General features: G+C 37.0%; 1 protein-coding gene across 2 annotated transcripts in view; it reads right to left on the bottom strand.

Moving 5' to 3' along the window:
• CLYBL (citramalyl-CoA lyase) overlaps window positions 1-21211 on the bottom strand; it is a 460951-nt gene that overhangs the window by 16235 nt on the left and 423505 nt on the right. For both annotated transcript variants that reach the window (XM_073670402.1, XM_073670408.1), the window contains exon 7: window positions 10671-10795. In XM_073670402.1, the coding sequence (XP_073526503.1) occupies window positions 10671-10795 (125 nt within the window). The remainder of the gene's footprint in view (window positions 1-10670; window positions 10796-21211) is intronic.

The following is a 21211-nucleotide window of genomic DNA, read 5'->3' on the forward strand; positions in this document are numbered from 1 at the left end:
TTAATGGTTATAGTTACTTATATTCTACTTTATGATGCAGTAAATAATAAAAAAACCAAACTTGCTGTACAATTAAAAATTGGTTTAAGGCCACGTTCACACGTTGAGTATTTGGTAAGTATTTTACATCAGTATTTGTAAGCCAAAACCAGCAATGGGTAAAAAATGCAGAAGTGGTGGCGTGTTTCTATTATACTTTTCCTCTGACTGTTCCACTCCTGACTTTGGCTTACAAATACTGATGTAAAATACTGACCAAATACTGAACGTAAGCAAGTGTCCTTATAATTTCTCCTCCTTTGCCCTTCAGAGCGATACTTTGTATCATATGTCTCAAAGAGTTGGTAAGAGAGAAACGAATAAGTACCACCATTACTGGGCAGGAAGTGAAATATGGACTAGATTCTATTGCAAAATTTATGCAATCATCTTCCATCCACAGAAACAGGCTGTACTCAAGCCTGTAGAAATATGCTTGATCAAATATCAGAAGCTGAATTTGTTTTATTTGGCCATCCAAGGGAATGTCAAAATAGTCCATTTGTCATTTCACTGAACTATGGAATTGATCAGTTCAGATGGTTTTATGGAGTGAAGATGTGTAACAATGGAAGAAATTATTAGTCGCTAACATAATAAAGTGACTTTAGTTTGCATGTGTACTCGAATAAATAGCCACTTTCCTCCAAAAATATTTAAAGAATATCAAAAATTAAACTTGACTCAAATGCAATTATCCAGGATGAGAATGTGCACAGCATTCTATATTATAAAGCTCCATCTCCCAAATTCTCTTTCAGCAAGCATCAAGCATCCTACTGGGAGAACGCAGGTGTGCACAGCAGCTAATACATATTTTGGCTAGAAAAACTATTCACTCTAAAATTTAGCCAGAAAAGAATCAAATGATGACCTAGATACATTCTGAGCAGGCTAGATTAGATGACTTGCTAGTACAATGGAAAAAGAACGTGCTTATTTAATACACTAAAAACCATTGCGGCACAGAAAACCGTTCATATTATAAATTCTGGATTTATAATGATTTGCCTAGATACTATAAAATGCTTTATATACAAAAGGAGAAAAAGGCATATTCATGTGCAAGAAAAATATTGGCAATATCAAGGAGAGCTTGTAGTCCAACTTAGTACAATTTACAGAAGACTGAAAGAGGTATTCCATTCTCCAAGATCCTATCCCAATATGTAGTAGATGTAAGAATAATAGTATTAGCAAATACCTCCAATTAGAAATGTAGTACAGTTTTTCTGATTCGCTATGTCGCTTACCCCATGTGCAGGACATTGCAGTAGCTTAAGTATCCATGGTTACAGCCACTAACAACTAAATAAACAACTAACTGTCACTATATGAGTGGTTATAACCATGGACCCCTAAGCTACTGCAATACCCTGCACATGCGGTAAGTGACATAACGATTAACGAATCAGAAGAACTATACTACATTTCTAATTGGAGGTATTTGCTAATATTATTATCATTACACCTATTACATATTGCGATAGGAAATGGGAATACCTCTTTAAATGAGTATTACAGCCAGAATGATAACACAGGTTTACAAAAAAAAATGTTTTCAGGTGCCAAGCTTTTTTTTTAGTAGATTTAGGGTATTGTGAGGGTACTGAATTCAAAAATCCCATTACTTTTGCTGAATTTGTTCTAGTCTTTAAGATAGTTCATCCATGAAAATAATACATTCCCCGAATGCAACTTGTGCGTGATACCAAATGCAATAGCTTCTTTTGACTCTTTCAGTCTTAGGTATTGAAATATCCCATATAATTATTTTGTATTTCAGTTTGTATGCTTACAATGCTATAAAAGCGACTTTTTGAAGCCAAAATTCTACTGTAATTAATAATTAATTAACTAATTAATTAACTATCAAGTATTTCTGAAACTAGAGCTAATTTGGCAAAATGGAAGTCATATTCTTAATCAGCATCATAAACTTATTATAAAAACGTTCAGACATCATTGGCACCAAAATCACTGTCTACCAGTGTTATCACCTATCCACTGTGCTTGGCTGTTTTCAGGCGGTGCCATAAACTTTGACTAGAGCATCAGGGCACATGTTCCATTCAAATTTCTCCTAGCCGCGATCTTGTGGCTGATGAACTAGGATCCTCTGGTCTGGCGATACGTGGTTGTCCCCAGATTTTAAAACTTGCTTCTAGCTTTAACCCCCTATTCAGTGGATATGTAAAAAAATATTTCTGTGTGAAATACCCTTTTGTTTTAAGACAGTTTTCAATTGTGAACAAAACATATCAGTTGGAATTAATAGTTTCCAAATAATCTTACTGATAACTTGAGCAAATGCACAAAAAGATCCACAATAAAAGTTGTGGGGAGCTGTTCGCTCATATTCTTGGCCATTGCAGCTATTTCATGGATTACTGTGGATCAAGTTAACTGACTGAATTCAGGTAAATATAGGAAACATGAAAACTGTCTTCCCTATACAGTAAAAACATATCAGTATGTGGCATCCTGTCATTGGCCAAAAGAACACTTTTGGCTTACAATGGGTGAAAGGAGCCTATGGCTATTTTAAACTTATGCATTGGATACTTTCTTGCCACATGCACCGAGCATGTTCATCCAGATGTGGTGTGAATGTAACCCTGTTCAGTATTCCAGTACTACTAGCTGGCATCAAAGGTTAATAAAACAAAACAGTATTTCTGAATCTCTACAGAACTCTGATCTGGGGCATCAATTCCATCTACCGGCTTTTCCAGAAAGGCACATCTCGAAACAAAGTACATAGCATAAAGAAATGATGTCAGAATTACTGTTTTTTTTTTATTATTCCCCCTTGAAAAGTAATACGACTTCAAAATAGCGTCTTAGAAATAAACATGAATTTGGAAAAAAAAAGTTGCTTGGCACATTTCATCTTAAGACTATTCCCCCCTTGTTCATTGAAAACTATATTAAAAACTGATATGAAAATAATTAAAAAAGGGTAACATGTCTTATTTAGTGTCAAACTTTGCTAATCATGACTTTTTATTTTACTTGCAGAAATATTTGAAATATAAAATCCACAAGGCACATGATAGTGTTAAGATGTATGTATGTACAGTACAGACCAAAAGTTTGGACACACCTTCTCATTTAAAGATTTTTCTGTATTTTCATGACTTTGAAAATTGTACATTCACACTGAAGGCATCAAAACTATGAATTAACACATGTGGAATTATATACTTAACAAAAAAGTGCGAAACAACTGAAAATATGTCTTATATTCTAGGTTCTTCAAAGTAGCCACCTTTTGCTTTGATGACTGCTTTACACACTCTTGGCATTCTCTTGATGAGCTTCAAGAGGTAGTCACCGGAAATGGTTTTCACTTCACAGGTGCGCCCTGTCAGGTTTAATAAGTGGAATTTCTTGCCTTATACATGGGGTTGGGACCATCAGTTGTGTTGTGCAGAAGTCTGGTGGATACACAGCTGATAGTCCTACTGAATAGACTGTTAGAATTTGTATTATGGCAAGAAAAAAGCAGCTAAGTAAAGAAAAACGAGTGGCCATCATTACTTTAAGAAATGAAGGTCAGTTAGTCTGAAAAATTTGGAAAAAATTTGAAAGTGTCCCCAAGAGCAATTGCAAAAACCATCAAGCGCTACGAAGAAACTGGCTCACATGAGGACCGCCCCAGAAAAGGAAGACCAAGAGTCACCTCTGCTTCTGAGGATACGTTTATCCGAGTCACCAGCCTCAGAAATCGCAGGTTAGCAGCAGCTCAGATTAGAGACCAGGTCAATGCCACACAGAGTTCTAGCAGCAGACACATCTCTTCAACAACTGTTAAGAGGAGACTTTGTGCAGCAGGCCTTCATGTTAAAATAGCTGCTAGAAAACCACTGCTAAGGACAGGCGACAAGCAGAAGAGACTTGTTTGGGCTAAAGAACACAAGGAATGGACATTAGACCAGTGGAAATCTGTGCTTTGGTCTGATGAGTCCAAATTTGAGATCTTTGGTTCCAACCACCGTGTCTTGGTGCGACGCAGAAAAGGTGAACGGATGGACTCTACATGCCTGGTTCCCACCATGAAGCATGGAGGAGGAGGTGTGATGGTGCTTTGCTGGTGACACTGTTGGGGATTTATTCAAAATTGAAGGCATACTGAACCAGCATAGCTACCACAGCATCTTGCAGCGGCATGCTATTCCATCCGGTTTGCGTTTAGTTGGACCATCATTTATTTTTCAACAGGACAATGACCCCAAACACACCTCCAGGCTGTGTAAGGGCTATTTGACCAAGAAGGAGAGTGATGGGGTGCTACGCCAGATGACCTGGCCTCCACAGTCACCAGACCTGAACCCAATCGAGATGGTTTGGGGTGAGCTAGACCGCAGAGTGAAGGCAAAAGGGCCACCAAGTGCTAAGCATCTCTGGGAACTCCTTCAAGATTGTTGGAAGACCATTTCCGGTGACGACCTCTTGAAGCTCAAGAGAATGCCAAGAGTGTGCAAAGCAGTCATCAAAGCAAAAGTTGGCTACTTTGAAGAACCTAGAATATAAGACATATTTTCAGTTGTTTCACACTTTTTTGTTAAGTATATAATTCCACATGTGTTAATTCATAGTTTTGATGTCTTCAGTGTGAATGTACAATTTTCATAGTCATGAAAATACAGAAAAATCTTTAAATGAGAAGGTGCGTCCAAACTTTTGGTCTGTACTGTATATGGATTGGGTTTATAGATTACTAGTGAAATCACTGAATGACGTTTTTATATAAAATACCCATTGTTCTTACTTCACAGCAGTATATGCGCTTGCACTGCTACCAATGGGCGGTTTATATTGACATACATATTTTGCCTTTGTAGCCTTTTTTTTTATTATGTGTGCAATAAAATTCAAAAAAATTTTTGCTTCAAAACTCACGTGTTATCTGTTTAATTTACAAAACTATCTGTATTTTTTTCAAACAGCAGGAAAGTCATCTTTCGCAAGTAACTATGGGAAGTGTAGCCACTGATGTTAAAGGGGTTTTTCCACGAACGAAAGTTAATTTTAAAAATTGTCTGTGTCTGACCGTGTACGGAACATACCACAGCTCCTGGGCAGGGGGGGAAGACAAAAGACAATACAGACATTACAGCAGGAGATCGCAGAGGATTCATTTTGTGAGGTAAAATATTTCACTGCCTGTTTTTAAACCATATTTTACCTCACAAAATGAATCCTCTGTGATCCCCGGCTGTAATGTCTGTATTGTCTTTTGCTTCCTCCCCTGCCCAGGAGCTGTGGTATGTTCCATACACGATCAGACACAGACATTATTGAAATGAACTTTTGTTTGTGGGAAACCCCCTTTAAGGCCACGTTGAGTATTTGGTCAGTATGTTACATCAGTATTTCTAAGCCAAAACCAGGAGTGGGTGATAAATGCAGAAGTGGTGACGTGTTTCTATTATACATTTCCTCTGATTGCTCCTCTCCTGGGTTTGGCTTACAAATACTAATGTAAAATACTGACCAATTAATAAACGTGTGAACATGGACTAAATCTGTCATTTTGTCAGTACAGTAAATCAACAGCAAATTCTGAGAAGCTGATTCAAAAGTGACAATCAATATGGCTGCACTTCATGTTGTCACTTTTGCAAAAATGGCTTCCACAAGATAACAGAACATATCAATATGTCTGTATCTAAATAATTTTATTATTATTTATTTATTTATTTTTTATTTCCTTTGTACATCTCTATTTCTCCTAAAAGCTTGTGCTCGTATGGGCCATTTAATTGTAACAGAAGATGCTGTATAATATACTATAATATACTTCACACAAACAATCAGTCATATAACCGGTCATCTGTGTGCCATCTGCCTTTCATTTCATGTGTATTGCAGCTTACTGCTTAACAATCATATTGGATGAAAAACGATTATATTAATGACTAGCATTGCATACTGGGTTTTCCAATATATAGAACACTCTCAAATTTGCTATTGTCTCCACGAACGGCTACTTATTTAGACTCCGTACAATAGACCTGTCATTCTCTTATTAACCATACAGCATCCAGTTTCACAGTAGCTTCTATATTTAATAAGAAAAATCTAATTGAGGATATTGGCCCACGACTTGGTATTTGGTATTGGCCCAAAGGATTTTCCAAAATTCCTCTAAAAAAAAATTCAGGATTTTCATTTGAGGTCAATTTAATCGCAGCAGTCAAATATTTTACTCTAAAATTTGCTGAGATTTCTACTTAAGTAATCAACACAACTAAGTGATCATAATAAAACTTAAAAAAAGCCCCAAAAAAACATAAACATGCGAATAACTCAATAAGATGAGATTGTGAAAGAGCACGAGTTTCCCAGACAATCTATGTACTAGGAGGAAGAGCTACAGATGGAGGAGCCTGAAGACCAAGCAGAGACCAAGACATTCTGAAAAAAAATATTCATATGGTTGCCAAATCAACTTGGCACTTAGTAATAATAATACAGATAATAATGAAAGGAGTAAGGCACACAGTGCCAAAATGTGTGACATATGGATGTCTGTTAACAGAGACCACCAATCATGTACTGGTTTGACAAGGTCAAAGCCAATTAGATCCATCTCAGCTTTGAAAGACTGCACTTCACTTTCAAGTGTAAAATATTATTGCTTTAGGCTTGTCTGGTTGGACTCTAAACGCTCTAAAGGCTTGTTCACACGTAGCGTTTTTTTTTCCCACGTCTTTTTCATGCAGCGTTTTACAGTAACAGCAGAATGAATGACATTTCTAACATTTCATTCACACATGGATCTTTTCGTTCCATTTTCTGACTTGTGTATTTTATGTTATTTTTTTAAAACAAACAACACATTTCAATTCTTTCAAAGTCTTCACTGGGGCTCAAAATTGGATAGCACCAAAAAATTCATAAAGATAATGCATGAAAACCACATAAAAAATGCACTAAAAGGGCATGTAATGTCTGCTTTGGTTTTCTGGCCATAGTTTGCAATTTTCATGGAGAAGAAAAAAGCTTTAAATATGAAAGAGAGTAATTCACACTGGTTAACCCTATATTTTCACTATTACCATGAATTCACACTACTCTAAAAAGTTTGTTAAGAAAATATACACAATCCAAATAGAAAAATAGTAGCTTGATTGTATTAACAGATCTTAATTTTTAAGATTTCTAAACACAATATGGCAAAGCAAGAGGGTCTCAGTGGTTAGCTCTGCCTTGGGCCACATTACTAAGAGACAGAGAGACCAGTCAGTCCAATACATACTCATCTTACTACACTAACAATATTTAAGAAAGATTTTTTTAAAAGGATATGTCCCATTTTTTCATCACTCCAGAAATGTTATCTTTGCTGTACGATAGCAACCGAACCGGTGATTGTCTGCAACAGTAAGTGATACAAGCGCACATCAGATGACACACTATTTAGCCACCTGACCGCTGCAGCTATTCATGGGCTTCAGCGCTCCTGATCAAATCCGGACACTGCAGACATTATTTCTAGAGCTGGTGCAGACATCTGGAGCAGCCTACGCTGAATCCATGTGGGTGACAGTAGCTGATCATATGACAGATGGTCATTTTAAAAACATCCATGCCTAAAAATATTTTTTTAAGTGACCAACAACCCCTTTAAAGAATAAAAAATAAGGCCTTGTGTAGTCTGCATTCTATGCCATGTGTTCTTCTTTTCTCTCTGTGTTCTTGCTAATGTACTGCCGAAGAGTGAAGTTAGAAGTAAAGGAATAAAAGTATGAAACCAATGTCAGAATGTCAGACTGAATACATCATCTGTTTGTAGTGGCCAAAGAGACAAATCAGGACACTTCGCAAAGTTTCTCAAAGTGGTTCACTACCCCTACTTTCTAATAGGTCTATGGAGGTACGAAAATAAAAACATTTACTCATCAACCAGACTATCGCTGTCCTTTGGTACTATTGCAGTTTCCGCTGCCGGTCTCTTTATTCTGTCACGTGTTGGAAGATACTGACTTCTTTATTTTCCTTTCAGCTTGGATGGCATGTGACGCTGCAGCCAATCTGTGGCTGCAGGGGTGACTCTGGATGAAGAAGCAAGGAGACTGGCGGGGGACATGGGCACCAGTATTGAATAACTGCAATGGTCTGCTAGGTATGGTTATTTATATCTGCAGACCATCATGGGACTTTTTCTTTTTAAAGGACAACCCCTTAGAACAATAAAAAATGATCAAAAGTTTAGACACATCCTTTAGGGTATGTTAATACGAGGTGGAAACACTATGGAACTTTTCGACTGGATTTTCCCAAATCTCATTTACATATTGAATAACAAAATCAAGATGCCATGAAGTCTGAAACTGACCTTTGTTGCGGATTTCCAATCCACGTGAATTTATGTTGCAGATTTTCTACTACTAAGTGTAAAGGGAAGTCAAAATCTGCAACAAATTCCGTTTACTGTGAATTTAGCAACATAGTACTCTCAGATCTGCAACAAAATCCGCAACTTCTGTATAAAAAAACCCCAAACTATACTCATTTATTTACAATTCAGTGGTGTCCTTGCCTGGTCTTCTGCCAGTGTCCTGCTGAAGACCTGGCCTCCTTTATGACGTCTCGTCCCATGTGACCGCTGCAACCTGTAATTGGCAGCAGCGGTTGCATGGAACAGGATGACATCATGGGAGGCTGGGCTGTGCAGAGACCAGCAGAAGGTCAGGCAATGAGGCCTTAAAAGAGCCAGGATGTGAGAATAAAATATACATAATTTATTTTGTACTATCTGCAGGGACAAATCTGTAGACAAATCAGAACTAAAATCTGCGCTATTTGGTGCGGATTTGCTGCTACAGCTGTTCCTGCAGATTCTAGCAGAATTGCAGAAATTTTTTAGAACATACCTTGGCGTTTTTATTGTGTCTGTTTGAACACACACATTATTTATATATTGTGTCTATTTGTATCTTTTCCATATCTTTTTCTTATGATATGATATTGTAGAAAAATATATATTTGTCACTTTTACACATACGGCAGTGACTAGTATTACTCTGTGAGCGCTAGTTGTCCAATGGAGAAAAATATATAAGATAATATTGTAATATCTTATCTTCACCTTAAACACAACATAGAGATTGATATGGAAAGAAAATGATTGACGTTTACCGCAGACCTGTGATCACCAGGCTTTGTATGCCAAACACCACAGAGACAATTTACCTGAATAAAAGACATTTCGGGAATACAGAAATCCATCCAGGTTTGTATGTTAAAATAATTACATATTCTTTATGGGATTTTTAATACTATACTGTAAACGTCAGGTATATCTTAATAATAGCCCCCTTTGCCCCCAAGAGCGCTCCTAACATGACAGTCCGCTGTCAACCGATATGGGCTAAATACATTGCCTTGATTGGCATACTTAGCCAGTCTCTTTCAACAGCTCAGGCAGCCTAGCTGGAGTGCATACAGCGGTGTATTCCTATTTTCATAGAAACCCATGACTGTGGATACAAAGAGTTGTCGTATTGTGCAAAAGGAAATTACCGATGTGGTCTAAAATTGTGATTCTTCGGAAATGATAGAAAATTGTAAAATAAAAAAAAAAAAAGTACATTTAAGCTTCTGAAAACCTAAATTGTTATCTGGTACACGTGGATAGTCTTTTGAGTACATTCTCTTTTGAAATGAGACCCCATATGCAACTAATTACTATACACAGCATGATGATCCACATTTACTAGCAATTTCTGTTTAACGATTTAAGGTATGAAGTAAGATACACTATGATGTAGATTGTAGTGCATTAAAACATGCCATTCTCCTAGTTTTTCATAAAGGGAAGCAAACTGGATTATTTCAAATAAACTAAGAGATAATTAGCAGACGATGCTAAAACTGGCATAAAACCTTCCTTCAGGCGACTCCTAATTTAAGTATTACTGGCACAAAGTGGCGACAGATTGTGCTTCAACATTGCAATATTTACATAGCAGAAACCCACAGTGCAGAAAACGTGAGGCTCAATGATGCACTAAATTAGCAACAACCATTTTCCGGTGTTAATTTACTTTGTTGCATATATCTAAATCTCTGACTTTAAATCGCTATTCTGCTTAGAGAGTTATTTCTTAATCATCACAATTAAAAAGAATTATACGGCCATCAAATCCTGACCTGGCATAACACAGGATTAATGTATCTAGCCGTCTCAAATGTTCTTTTCTTCCTTTCGAGTTGATTTCAATTTCACAAGACGAGAACACTAATAATTTTACGTAAGTAGAATGAATGCTTTTCTCTGCTTGAGAAGTAAGCAGCCACACTTTACATTCACTAAAGACGTGTGGAAAGTTTCCAAGAAAGCAAAAAGAGAGAAAATGAAGGAGAAGAGAAAAAAAAAGAGAAAAACAAGAATTAAAAATAAAAATAAAATAAGACAAAACAAGCACATTCAAAAAGAAAGCAAAAAAAGAAAAAGAATGAGCTTAAAAAAAAAAAAGAGTTAGATTTTATTTAGTTTCCAGTAACATTTTAAATAAAAGTGATTGATAACGTGTTTGTCTGTGCCACACATGGCTCATATGATGTGGGGAGATCTAGAAAGTTATGTAAATATATATATATATATTTTTTTTTATTACCTTTCCTAATCTCTGGTGTTCTTGAAAAGCAGAAATCAATTCGTAGGCCCATTTTATTTTGTCAGCACTAGGAGTAAACTGCTCCTGGACAATAGGAATCTGGCTTGGGTGAATCACCTGCTTACCTACAAGAAGATTAATAACACCAGAAACATGAATCAACAACAGATGTTCACGCAAAATGTGTCAAACATTCAAAGATAGAGAATGCCTCCCGGACTAGACATTAAATAATAACAAATAATTACTGTAATAGCGTTCTTTTTTTATCCCTGGCACTCCAGAGCAGCATGAATCCTTTCCTTGTGCTCAGGCGGCATGGAAGGATAAATGCAGCCTTGACTCAATTCAGAGAGCTTTATAAGAATACAAATAATCAGTTCTGTTTTAAAGCAAACAAAAAAAAAGGAGCCCCATTTTTTACTTTATTGTCTAGCTAGCAAAAGGGGGCTGAGAGCTAGAATAAACCCGAAAAGGAGCAGAAGGACCTTGGGCTATTAAAAGGGTTAAATGTGAAGCATGCAAGTGAAAAAATATATTATTTGTTGTTGCTTTTTTTTTTAAATAATACAAACTAATGAAAACCTATCATGCAGTCGATACCGGGCTCTGCTTTGTATGATGTCCATGCCTCTCCTACGATGATCTCGATAATACTACAGCAAACGATACATTGTGGCTTCAAAAGTAGAAACTCTATGGCTGCCATGCTCTTCGTTAACATATCAAATGTGCAACTTTTTTGTCTTTACAGATTTAGATTTTTAAAGGGTAATCATTACATCTTAAAATATTGGTGCAAAAAGACATAAAAGTGACACAAAAGAAATATAAAAAAAAGTAATATGTTGTTCTAGCTAACGCTCTAAGCTGCTCTTGCTTTTTTATTGGTCATTACTAATAGAATAAACATTTATCTAATGTTTTATTTCTGTTATATAGAAAAAGAAGGCAATTAATAGAGTTGCGGTGTTTTTAAGTTTTTATATACACATGAGTATAAAACCTATTTTTTTTCTTCCTAATAGTAAAATTTAATTCTAAATTTCATTAATCATGCTTCACTAATCATTACATTGTTAATAAGAAATATAGTTTGAGCTTTTAGATGGTGTTCGCTGTGTTTCTAAGATTTTTGCCCCCCCTTTTTTTATCTATAGTATTTGTAATATTTAAAAAAAAAATTCATAATCTATAATAATAAACATGTCAAAAATTACAACAAAAAAAAGAACAAAAATAAGAGTTAAAGCTGTATTATATTTGTCATCTTGGTGGAAACATTGTAAAACCATACACTTGTAAAACCTTTCAGAAAAAAAAAATTGTTATAACTCAAATGAAATCAGAGGAGCGATTCACACGAATTAGCAGAATTTTATAACCAACCTTCACCCGGATTTGTCGACAGTAACCACTGCATGTAAAAGAGCTAAAGGAAATGTGACACTTGACAAAGGCAGCGTAGTCTGTTTAAACTGAAACACTGTATTGTCTGTTCAGGTATCCAGCAACACTTGACATATCATTCTAGGTCAATTTGTCAGCTATGAAGGGATTATGAAACATAATGCAAACTCTTCATGTGAGGGTCTCTACTGTAACAAAGCAAGGTGTGCTGGTGTGATGCTCAGCGTCTCCCTCCATATAATGGCCTTAAGTAACTGTGGTATTTATTGGCATTCTGCAAATAAAACTTTAATGATTCTTTTGTGGTATTTTTGTTAGTACAGCAAGGTAGGGATTATAAACATAACAAACTATTAATAAAGTTCGCCTGGAACAGCATTGTCCTTTTGCTTAAGAGGATTAAACTCTCAGTTTTAAGTCCAATTTCGCACATTTTAACATACCTTGACAAACCCCTATCACAGTTCTAGGAGCAGACACCAATGAACTAAGCTTCCCATTGTTGGATTAGGATATGCATGAACTGGCCAATTAATTTACGCAGAAGTAGCAGACCACCTGAGTTATAGCTATGCAGCCAGGCACGCTAGGGAGAGTCTCTGCTTTCTTATCACTGCCACACACCGGTGCTTACAGCATGCTCGGCACTCTTACGTATTAGAGGTGTCTTAGTGTGGCATTAGAAGATGATTTATACAACTTTTACAATAAAGTTACTATTAGATCTGAGTGGGGTAGGCATATATCTATCTATCTATTTACAGTAATATATACACATAAATATATATTTTTTTATAGCTATATCTATATATCTTATGTCTACACCACTCAGATATGTTCATTCTGTTATCAATTATTCTCCTAACAAAATGGCCTATAATATATTTAGATAAAAAATTCCTTATTCGCAAGAAAGCCTCCATTCACACATAAAGGTAAATTTTACCATATGTGCAAAAAGGACTGTTTTTTTCCTCATCTGTCATTCATGTTGCCTCCGTGTGGCATCTGCTTTTATCTCTTCCATTATTTTTCATTGAAGGAGTGTCTTTGTACTCAAGCCAATAAAACCCCCCCCTGTAAGGTCACGTTTTTATTCAAACTGATCACTGAGCAATAGATTGGTGAGACACGGATGTAAATCAGAAGCGTTCCAACTTTCATCCGTGTTTCACTGATCCCCATAGACTTGTACACTGTGTGCACAATTATTAGGCAAATGTACAGTGCCCATTTTAGGACATGATCAGATATCAAAATCAAACATCAGAATGATGTCAGTGTGAGGCTAAATACTCTGTCTGAGAACTGATTTTGACAAGTGACTTTGATATGGGACTTTGATATGTGACTTTGATAAGGGACTTTTACAACTGTAGTAATAATAATAATAATAATAATAATAAAAAGTCACTGTTCACTGATGGGACTTGGACCCAAAACTCTATGTCTAGAAGCCAGTGCACTTGAACCTAGACACTGTAGTTTCAGAGGCGGATGCTCTACCATTAAGCCATCAGGTCAAATGATAGTGACTGGTATCTTTTTCTGTCTTATGAGATCAACCATTCTGATTCTGATGTTTGAAGAAAGTCACACATCAGACTCACACATCAAAATCACACATCATTTGATTTTGGCTTGGAGGAGGTATTTGTTAAAGTGCCAATGAGTTTCAGACAGGTTTGCACTGAAAAGCACATAACGAAATAGACAGGGTATTTAGCCTCAAACTGACATCATTCTGATGTTTTATTTTGATATCTGATCAGGTCCTAAAATGGACACTGTACAAATGAATATTTTGTCCATATCATCATTTTTATGCAGATTTTCCAACTTCAAGCTGTATAAACTTGAATGCTTATTGGATGAAGCAGATCAGGTGATGTGTATTTGTGTAATGAGGGAGGGTATAACCTAAGGATATCAGCACCCTTTATCAAGGTATGCAAAATTATTAGGCAACTTGGTTGGCTCAGGCAAAATGGGCCAAAAATATATTTAACTGAGTCTGAAAAGTCAAAAATGGTTAAAAGTATTAGAGAACGATGCAGCACTCTTGATATTGGGGCGTGATCACAGAACTATCAAAAGTTCCATGGCTGGATCAGTAATAAGCATAGACCTCCACTTTGACACAGATGCCAGCAAAGTGGAGGTGGGGTACTCCTTTAGGCTGGTATTATTAAAGATGAGCTAGTAGAACCTTTTTAGGTTGAAGATGGACTCAAAATCAACTCCTAAACCTACTACCAGTTTTTAGAAGACACTTTCTTCAAGCAGTGGTACAAGAAAAAGTCTGATTATTTCAATAAAACCATGATCGTTATGTAGGACAATGCTCCATGAATCAAAGTCTTCCAGTGCTTGGCTAGCCAGTAAAGGCCTTAAAGATGAAAGAATAATGACATGTCCCATTGTGGACCCATTTTAACATGGAGATTAATGGTGAAGAAGAACAGTACACCTCTCTGAACAGTGTCTCGGAGTTAGTGCTGCCCAAAAAAATTGATTGTTAACAGATTAAGAAACTGACAGACTCCATGGATGGAAGGCTTAGGACTGTAATTGAAAAGAAGGGTGGCTATATCGGTCAAGGTTTTTATTGTTTTGAGATGTCAGAAATTTATTTTTGTACATGTTGAGTTGTTTGGTTATTATCCTACTTTAACAGATGAAAATAAACAATTGAGATAGGAAAATTTACGTTTTTCACTTAGTTGCATAATAATTCTGAACACAGACATTCTCCTAAGAAAGACAAAACCTCACTTGTACTTTCTTATATATCCGGGTTTCAGATTTATTAACCTTTGGATTGACTGACAGCATTGTTGTAATAATTGTGCACACAGTGTATAGCCAATTCTGATCTGCAAACATAGATCAAAATAGGACCTGCTCTCAATCTCACACACACATCTGTGATTTTTACTGATGTGGGTATAGATCCAGGAAACTCTATGGGTCCATGTGCCGCCGATGGAGTGAATTTAGCCTAAATATAAGGAAACTGAATGACACAACCACATCCAGTCATTTATAGGTTGCAAACATTAGTAAGCAATATAATGGTAAACCAAGCACTACATTTATGGATATGACTTATTACTGTACACAACTTCCAGCTTAAAAGCAAAACACATAAAAATAGCATTGGCTCAAGAATCATGTTAACCAAGAAAAATGTACATATGTAGAAATTTAGACCTGCTTTTTCTATTTAGGTAAGGTTTTGTTTTACATTTTTTACTGCATTTTTAGGAGGAATTTTGTTTCTAGCCAATAGATATTTGAGTTTTTAGTTTTTAATAAGTACAATATTATTTGGATTTCTTAAAGACTATCCAGACGATTTCAATCATTGTTTTTTATTTTATGTCATTGCATGTAAATATTCTGGATTAATTGTTTCCTACTGATTTCCGTATGAGGATCCTATATAGACCTGCATATGTAAAATACTCGTGTCCGAACCAGATATTTAGCAAACACGTTGTACACAACCTTTAAAGAGAACCTGTCAGCAGGATTTAGCACTACAACGTAAAGCCAGGGCCATACTGGCACTGTGATGCTGGTTAATCTGATACCTGCTGTGAAGGAATCAGATCTGTGATTGTTGAATAATAAATCCTCTAAAGTTTTCATCTAATGACCTCTTGTGTGCATCTCTGTGCATTGGGGCGGGCCTAGTATCTTCCACCCTGCCACTGCCATCAGTGGAGTGGGCAGAACGTGCGCAGTGTGATTGTTTGGCCGTTCTTCAATAAAATTGCGCTGGAGGTTACATATGCGCAGATTGAGATTTCAGCTCGATGACTTCTTCATTAAGCCGAAATCTCGATCTGCTCATGCGCTGCCTCTGTTGCCATTTTATTGAAGACCGGCCGTAGAATCACACTGCACACGTGCCGCTCAACTTAATGATGGCGGTAGCAGCATGGAATTTTAAATAGTTGACAGGTCACCGATTAATCAAGGACCTGTAAAAGAAACAGAGGAGGCTGGTGGAGGGGCGGAAAAGCAGAAGGCCACCCTACCTCATAGGCATGCCCCGATGCACACCAGTGCACAGAAAACATCATTAGGACAAAACTTTAGAGGATGATTATTCAACAACCACTGATCAGATTCCTTCACAGCAGGTATCAGATTAACCAGCATCACAGTGCCAGTGTGGCCATGGCTTTACTTTATAGTGCTAAATCCTGCTTACAGGTTCTCTTTAAAACCCCTTTACAACCCAAGGTGGTTTGCACGTTAATGACCAGGCCAAATTTTACTTTTCTGACCACTGTCACTTTATGAGGTAATTACTCTGGAAAGCTTCAATGGATCCCCCTGATTCTGAGATTGTTTTTTCGTGACATATTGTACTTCATGATTGTGGTAAAATTTCTTCAATATCACTTGCGTTTATTTGTGAAAAAAACGGAAATTTGGCGAAAATTTTGAAAATTTTGCAATTTCTCATTTTGGAAACTAGACCCCCAAGGCGCCTATCTAGATGGGTGGTGAGCATTTTGAACCCCTAGGTGCTTCACAAATTGATTCGTAAAAATAAAAAAGTGTTTTTTTTTCCCACTTTTTAATTTTTACGAATCAATTTGTGAAGCACCTGGGGGTTCCAAGTGCTCACTATGCATCTAAATAGGTGCCTTGGGGGGTCTAGTTTCCAAAATGGGGTCACTTGTGGGGGAGCTCCAATGTTTAGGCACAGAGGGGCTCTCCAAACGCAACATGGTGTCCGCTAACAATTTGAGCCGGTTTTCCATTCAATTTGTTAGCGGACACCATGTCGCGTTTGGAGAGCCCCTGTGTGCCTAAACAGTGGAAACCCCCCACAAGTGACCCCATTTTGGAAACTAGACCCCTCAAGGTTTTTATCAAGGGGTATAGTGAACATTTTGAACCCAGAGGTACGACAGAGAATTTGATAACATTAGGTCATCATATTGAATAAGTTGTCATCAGTCTTGAGTGCAAGTGCTCGCTACTTGAGTTTGCATCAGGTACTCAGGTATGCACCATGTACTGCATGTACTCGAGTGACCTGTTCGAGTCCCTGCCCCGCATGTTTCACGGTTATTAGACACCCAAAAAAAAACATGCAGGGATCACTCGTGCATGGCAGGCAATCCCCGCAAAGTTTTTTTGGCCGCGAAGCATATGGGGCGGAGACTCGAGCATGTCACTCAAATACCCACTATACTCAATGCATACCAGAGCACCAGATGCAAACTCAAGTAGTGAGCACTTGCGCTCAACACTAGTCGTCATATCGTCATCTTTTTTTCTTACTTTTGAAAAAAATCCCAACCCCGACCCTAACCCCAACCCCAGCCCTAACCCTAGCCCAACCCTAACCTTAGCACAACCCTAACCTGAGAGTTTATTTTTTACGCCGTTCCTCGTGCGGTATAAGTGATTAGACGACTTTATTCTTCGGGTCGGTGCGACTACAGCGATACCAGAATCATATGGGGTTTTTATGATTGACAGCTGTCACACACTAAAAGACGCATTTTTTGTAAAATCTAGTTTTCGCATCGCCATATTTTGAGAGCTATAATTTTTCCAGATTTTGTCAGACAGAGTCATGTGATGGCTTGTTTTTTGCGGGATGCGTTGACGTTTTTATTGGTGCCATTTTTTTTTTTTTATTCTGTTCCGCGTGTGGTAAAATTGATAAGGTAGCTTTATTCTTCGGGTCAGTAAGTTTACAACGGTACCACATTTATATTGTTTTTCTATGTTTTGGCGCTTTTACACAATAAAAGCTATTTTATAGAAAAAATTATTTTTTTGCATCGCTTTATTCTGAGAGCTATAACTTTTTGATTTTTCGGATGATGGAGCTGTATGGCGGCTTGTTTTTTGCGGGACAAGATGACATTTTCAGCGGTAACATTTTTATTTATATTCGTCTTTTTGATCGCGTGTTATTCCATTTTTTTGTTTGGCGGTATGATGATAAAGCATTGTTTTTTGCTTTGTTTTTTTATTTTATTTTTTTACCGGGTTCACTGAAGGGGTTAACTAGTGGGACAGTTTTATAGTTCAGGTCGTTCCGGACGCGGCGATACCAAATATGTGTACTTTTATTGTTTGTTTGCTTTTTTTTCATAACAATATTTATTGATGGGTACATTATATTTTTATTTTTGGTGGATTTTTTTTTTTTTTTTTTTCACTTTCTGGGAGTTTTTTAACTTTTTTAGTTTGTCCCACTGTGGGACTTTCACTTTTTTTTATTCTGATCGCCTGCACAGCATAGGGATGGAGCACCATCCCTGTGCTATGCAGGCAGTCAGCGCTGCACAGTGAGAACATTGTGTGGTCGTGCACTGCGCATGACCAAACAATGTTCCTGCTGCCTGGTGACCCAGATGTTTTCATGACGACATCGGGTCATCATGGCAACACCCGGGAAGCCGCGGCAGACAGCGCTGGAGGCCGGAAGAGGAGGTGAGTATACCGATCACCTCCCCTTGCCACCAGAATGCTGCGATCGACTTCGATCGCAGCATTGAGGGGGCTAATGTGCCGGGAGTGGTGCGGGACCGCTCCCTGCACATAGTACCGGGTGTCAGCTGTGACAATCAGCTGACACCCGGCGGCGATCGCGCCCGCACAGCCTGTGTGCGCACGCGATGACGTACTAATACGGGTCAGGCTCTTAAAGCCCAGGGCACTGACGCGTATTAATACGTCATGGGCTGTAAAGGGGTTAAGCCCTTCATGACATACGATGTGCCATACCTGGCAGATGCCAGCTGTACACAGCCAACATCTGCCTCTAACAGCAGCAAATGGAGGTTGCTCTGATCACTGCTGTTTAACCATTTAAATGCCATTGTCAATCACTGACTGTAGCATTTAAATGACGCAATTGCTTTTACCCAAATGGCTGCTTCCTTCATTGTCATCCTTCGAAGAAAAAAATTAATACTTATTTATTTTTAACTCCATTTGTAGAAGTCGGATTTATTAAAATATAACATTTATTAACGTGTATGATAAACATCATAAAAAGAAAAAAACTGAAACGGCAGAATTGAAGTTTTTCCATCACCCCAACTCTCTCTAAAAAGAAAAAAAAAGTATATGTACCAGAAATTGGTATCAAAGAAAACATCAGCTCACACAGCTCCCTTAAAAAGAGTCTCAGAAAATGGTGTCACGGACCAATTTTTTTTCAATTTCTGACTTTATTTCCTATATACGGTATGCAAATAGCCTCTTCAGAGAGAAGAGGACTTGAACTCTAGTGCCACCTATTGGATGTAGCAATCCTAAAAATCAATATCAATTCTATAATAAGCCTTGTCAAATGACTCAAACCAGAAACAACATTTGCAGACACGTGTTTCAGGGTGTTTGCCCCTAATCAGTGCAAATTTCATAGCTTAAGTTTAAAAAAACAACATAAAAAACAATGAACAATTGGCATCTCTATAACAGACCGACTTGAAGAATCATGTTGCCAGGTCTTTTTACAGAACAAAAAAAATGACAAAAAAAAACAATGTTATAACTGCATTTTTTTTCATCATTTCACCACTTAGAATTTTTTTCCCGTTGTCATTACATTATATGGTAAAATTAATGATGTGTTTCAAAAATACAACTTGTGCCACAAAAAAAGCCGTCATATGGAAAAAATAAAAAAGTTATGGCTCCTGGGAGAAGAGAAGGAAAAAAGAAAAGCGCAAAAACAAAAACAGGCCATATTGGGATGAATGGGAATAAATGTGTCATTGAAAAGGAAATGGCCTAATGTTTAAATTAGGTTTTTACGTAAAAAAAAATAAAAAATAAAAATAATAATAAAATATATTCTATATTTAAAAAAACAAAACAGAAATCTTGCCATTTTCATATTGGCAACTAGGTCTTATACTAAACTCACTCTTTTTGTTCTTCATAGAAGAAGACTTTTCAGTAGCCTCATTATTATTACAGAAGCATAGGATTCCCAATTCCCAATATATGATATCACAGCTCACATCCTCCCCCTCTATTCACAATGACCTTTATGCTGATGAGGACATGCTCATTAAATACTTCAAATTCTACTAAGTAGGGTTGGAGTAAGCCAATTGATTTTAATGTTCAAGTGATGTTGGACCCCTCATGCCAAGTCAAAAAATTGCATTCTATAAAAAGTACAATACCAGTGCTCGCTATAGCCATAAAAATAGACCCTGGTGTGGTCTCCTGCTGTCATAACTCATCTACTGTTCTGTAGTTTGAACCTCGTGGTCTAAGATAGTCACAAAAACACTAACAGTCCTTCTGCTATGTTACAGGAGCATTTATTGCAGGTTTTCTATGCTGCTGTCTTATCTGGGGGTTTGATCTATTGGCATTTCATAGGCTTGAGGTTTTTTTTATTCTTACACAACTTATTGTATATTTTATAGTTTGATGTAAAAAGACAAACAAGTGCATTACTTTTATAAATTGTGAAACATTGTCACAGATTGTGTACTTTACACATTTTGACAGTTTCATCCTTACTACCTACATTCGACTATACAACTTCATGGGTTAGTAGGCAACCTCCCTGCGAAGAGAAGAGTGAAACCAATGAAATGGAAGGGCAGCGTTTTGGTAAACTACGGCTTTCCGTTGGTTTTATTGACAATCATGTATAGGAGTGCATCCTATTTGGCTTCTGACATGAGCTTGTGCCACTCTCTGAGTGCATACTGTAAACTAAAAAACAAAATACAAATCAATCAGTGAGATCTGTACTTCGCACAGCAAAAATAATCTGCTTAGATGCCTATACTTTTCCTTCTGTAAGGATTCTGTAATTTACACTAAACACTCCTTACTGTTTATAGCATAACCTTGTGGTGACCTGCCAACAATTCTTCCATTATCTATCTGTCTACAAAACTGTGCAATTTTTGCTCAATATAAGAAATAATAAAAGCTCACTCTGTAAAGGCTACTAGAAGAAAAGAAGGAAGGACAGAGACCAAGTGTGAGTTGTGTTTTCTTACTCAGTGCTAAATAAGATCTACAGATAAGATATCATGCATAATAAATGCAACTTTTTGATTACTTTAATATGCCTATTGGCTACACTTTTTTTTAATATTTTATTTCTAGAC

This window comes from Phyllobates terribilis, unplaced genomic scaffold (genome assembly GCF_046119375.1).
Source record: "Phyllobates terribilis strain yellow unplaced genomic scaffold, ASM4611937v1 Scaffold_2__4_contigs__length_985480577, whole genome shotgun sequence".
Lineage (NCBI taxonomy): Eukaryota > Metazoa > Chordata > Amphibia > Anura > Dendrobatidae > Phyllobates > Phyllobates terribilis.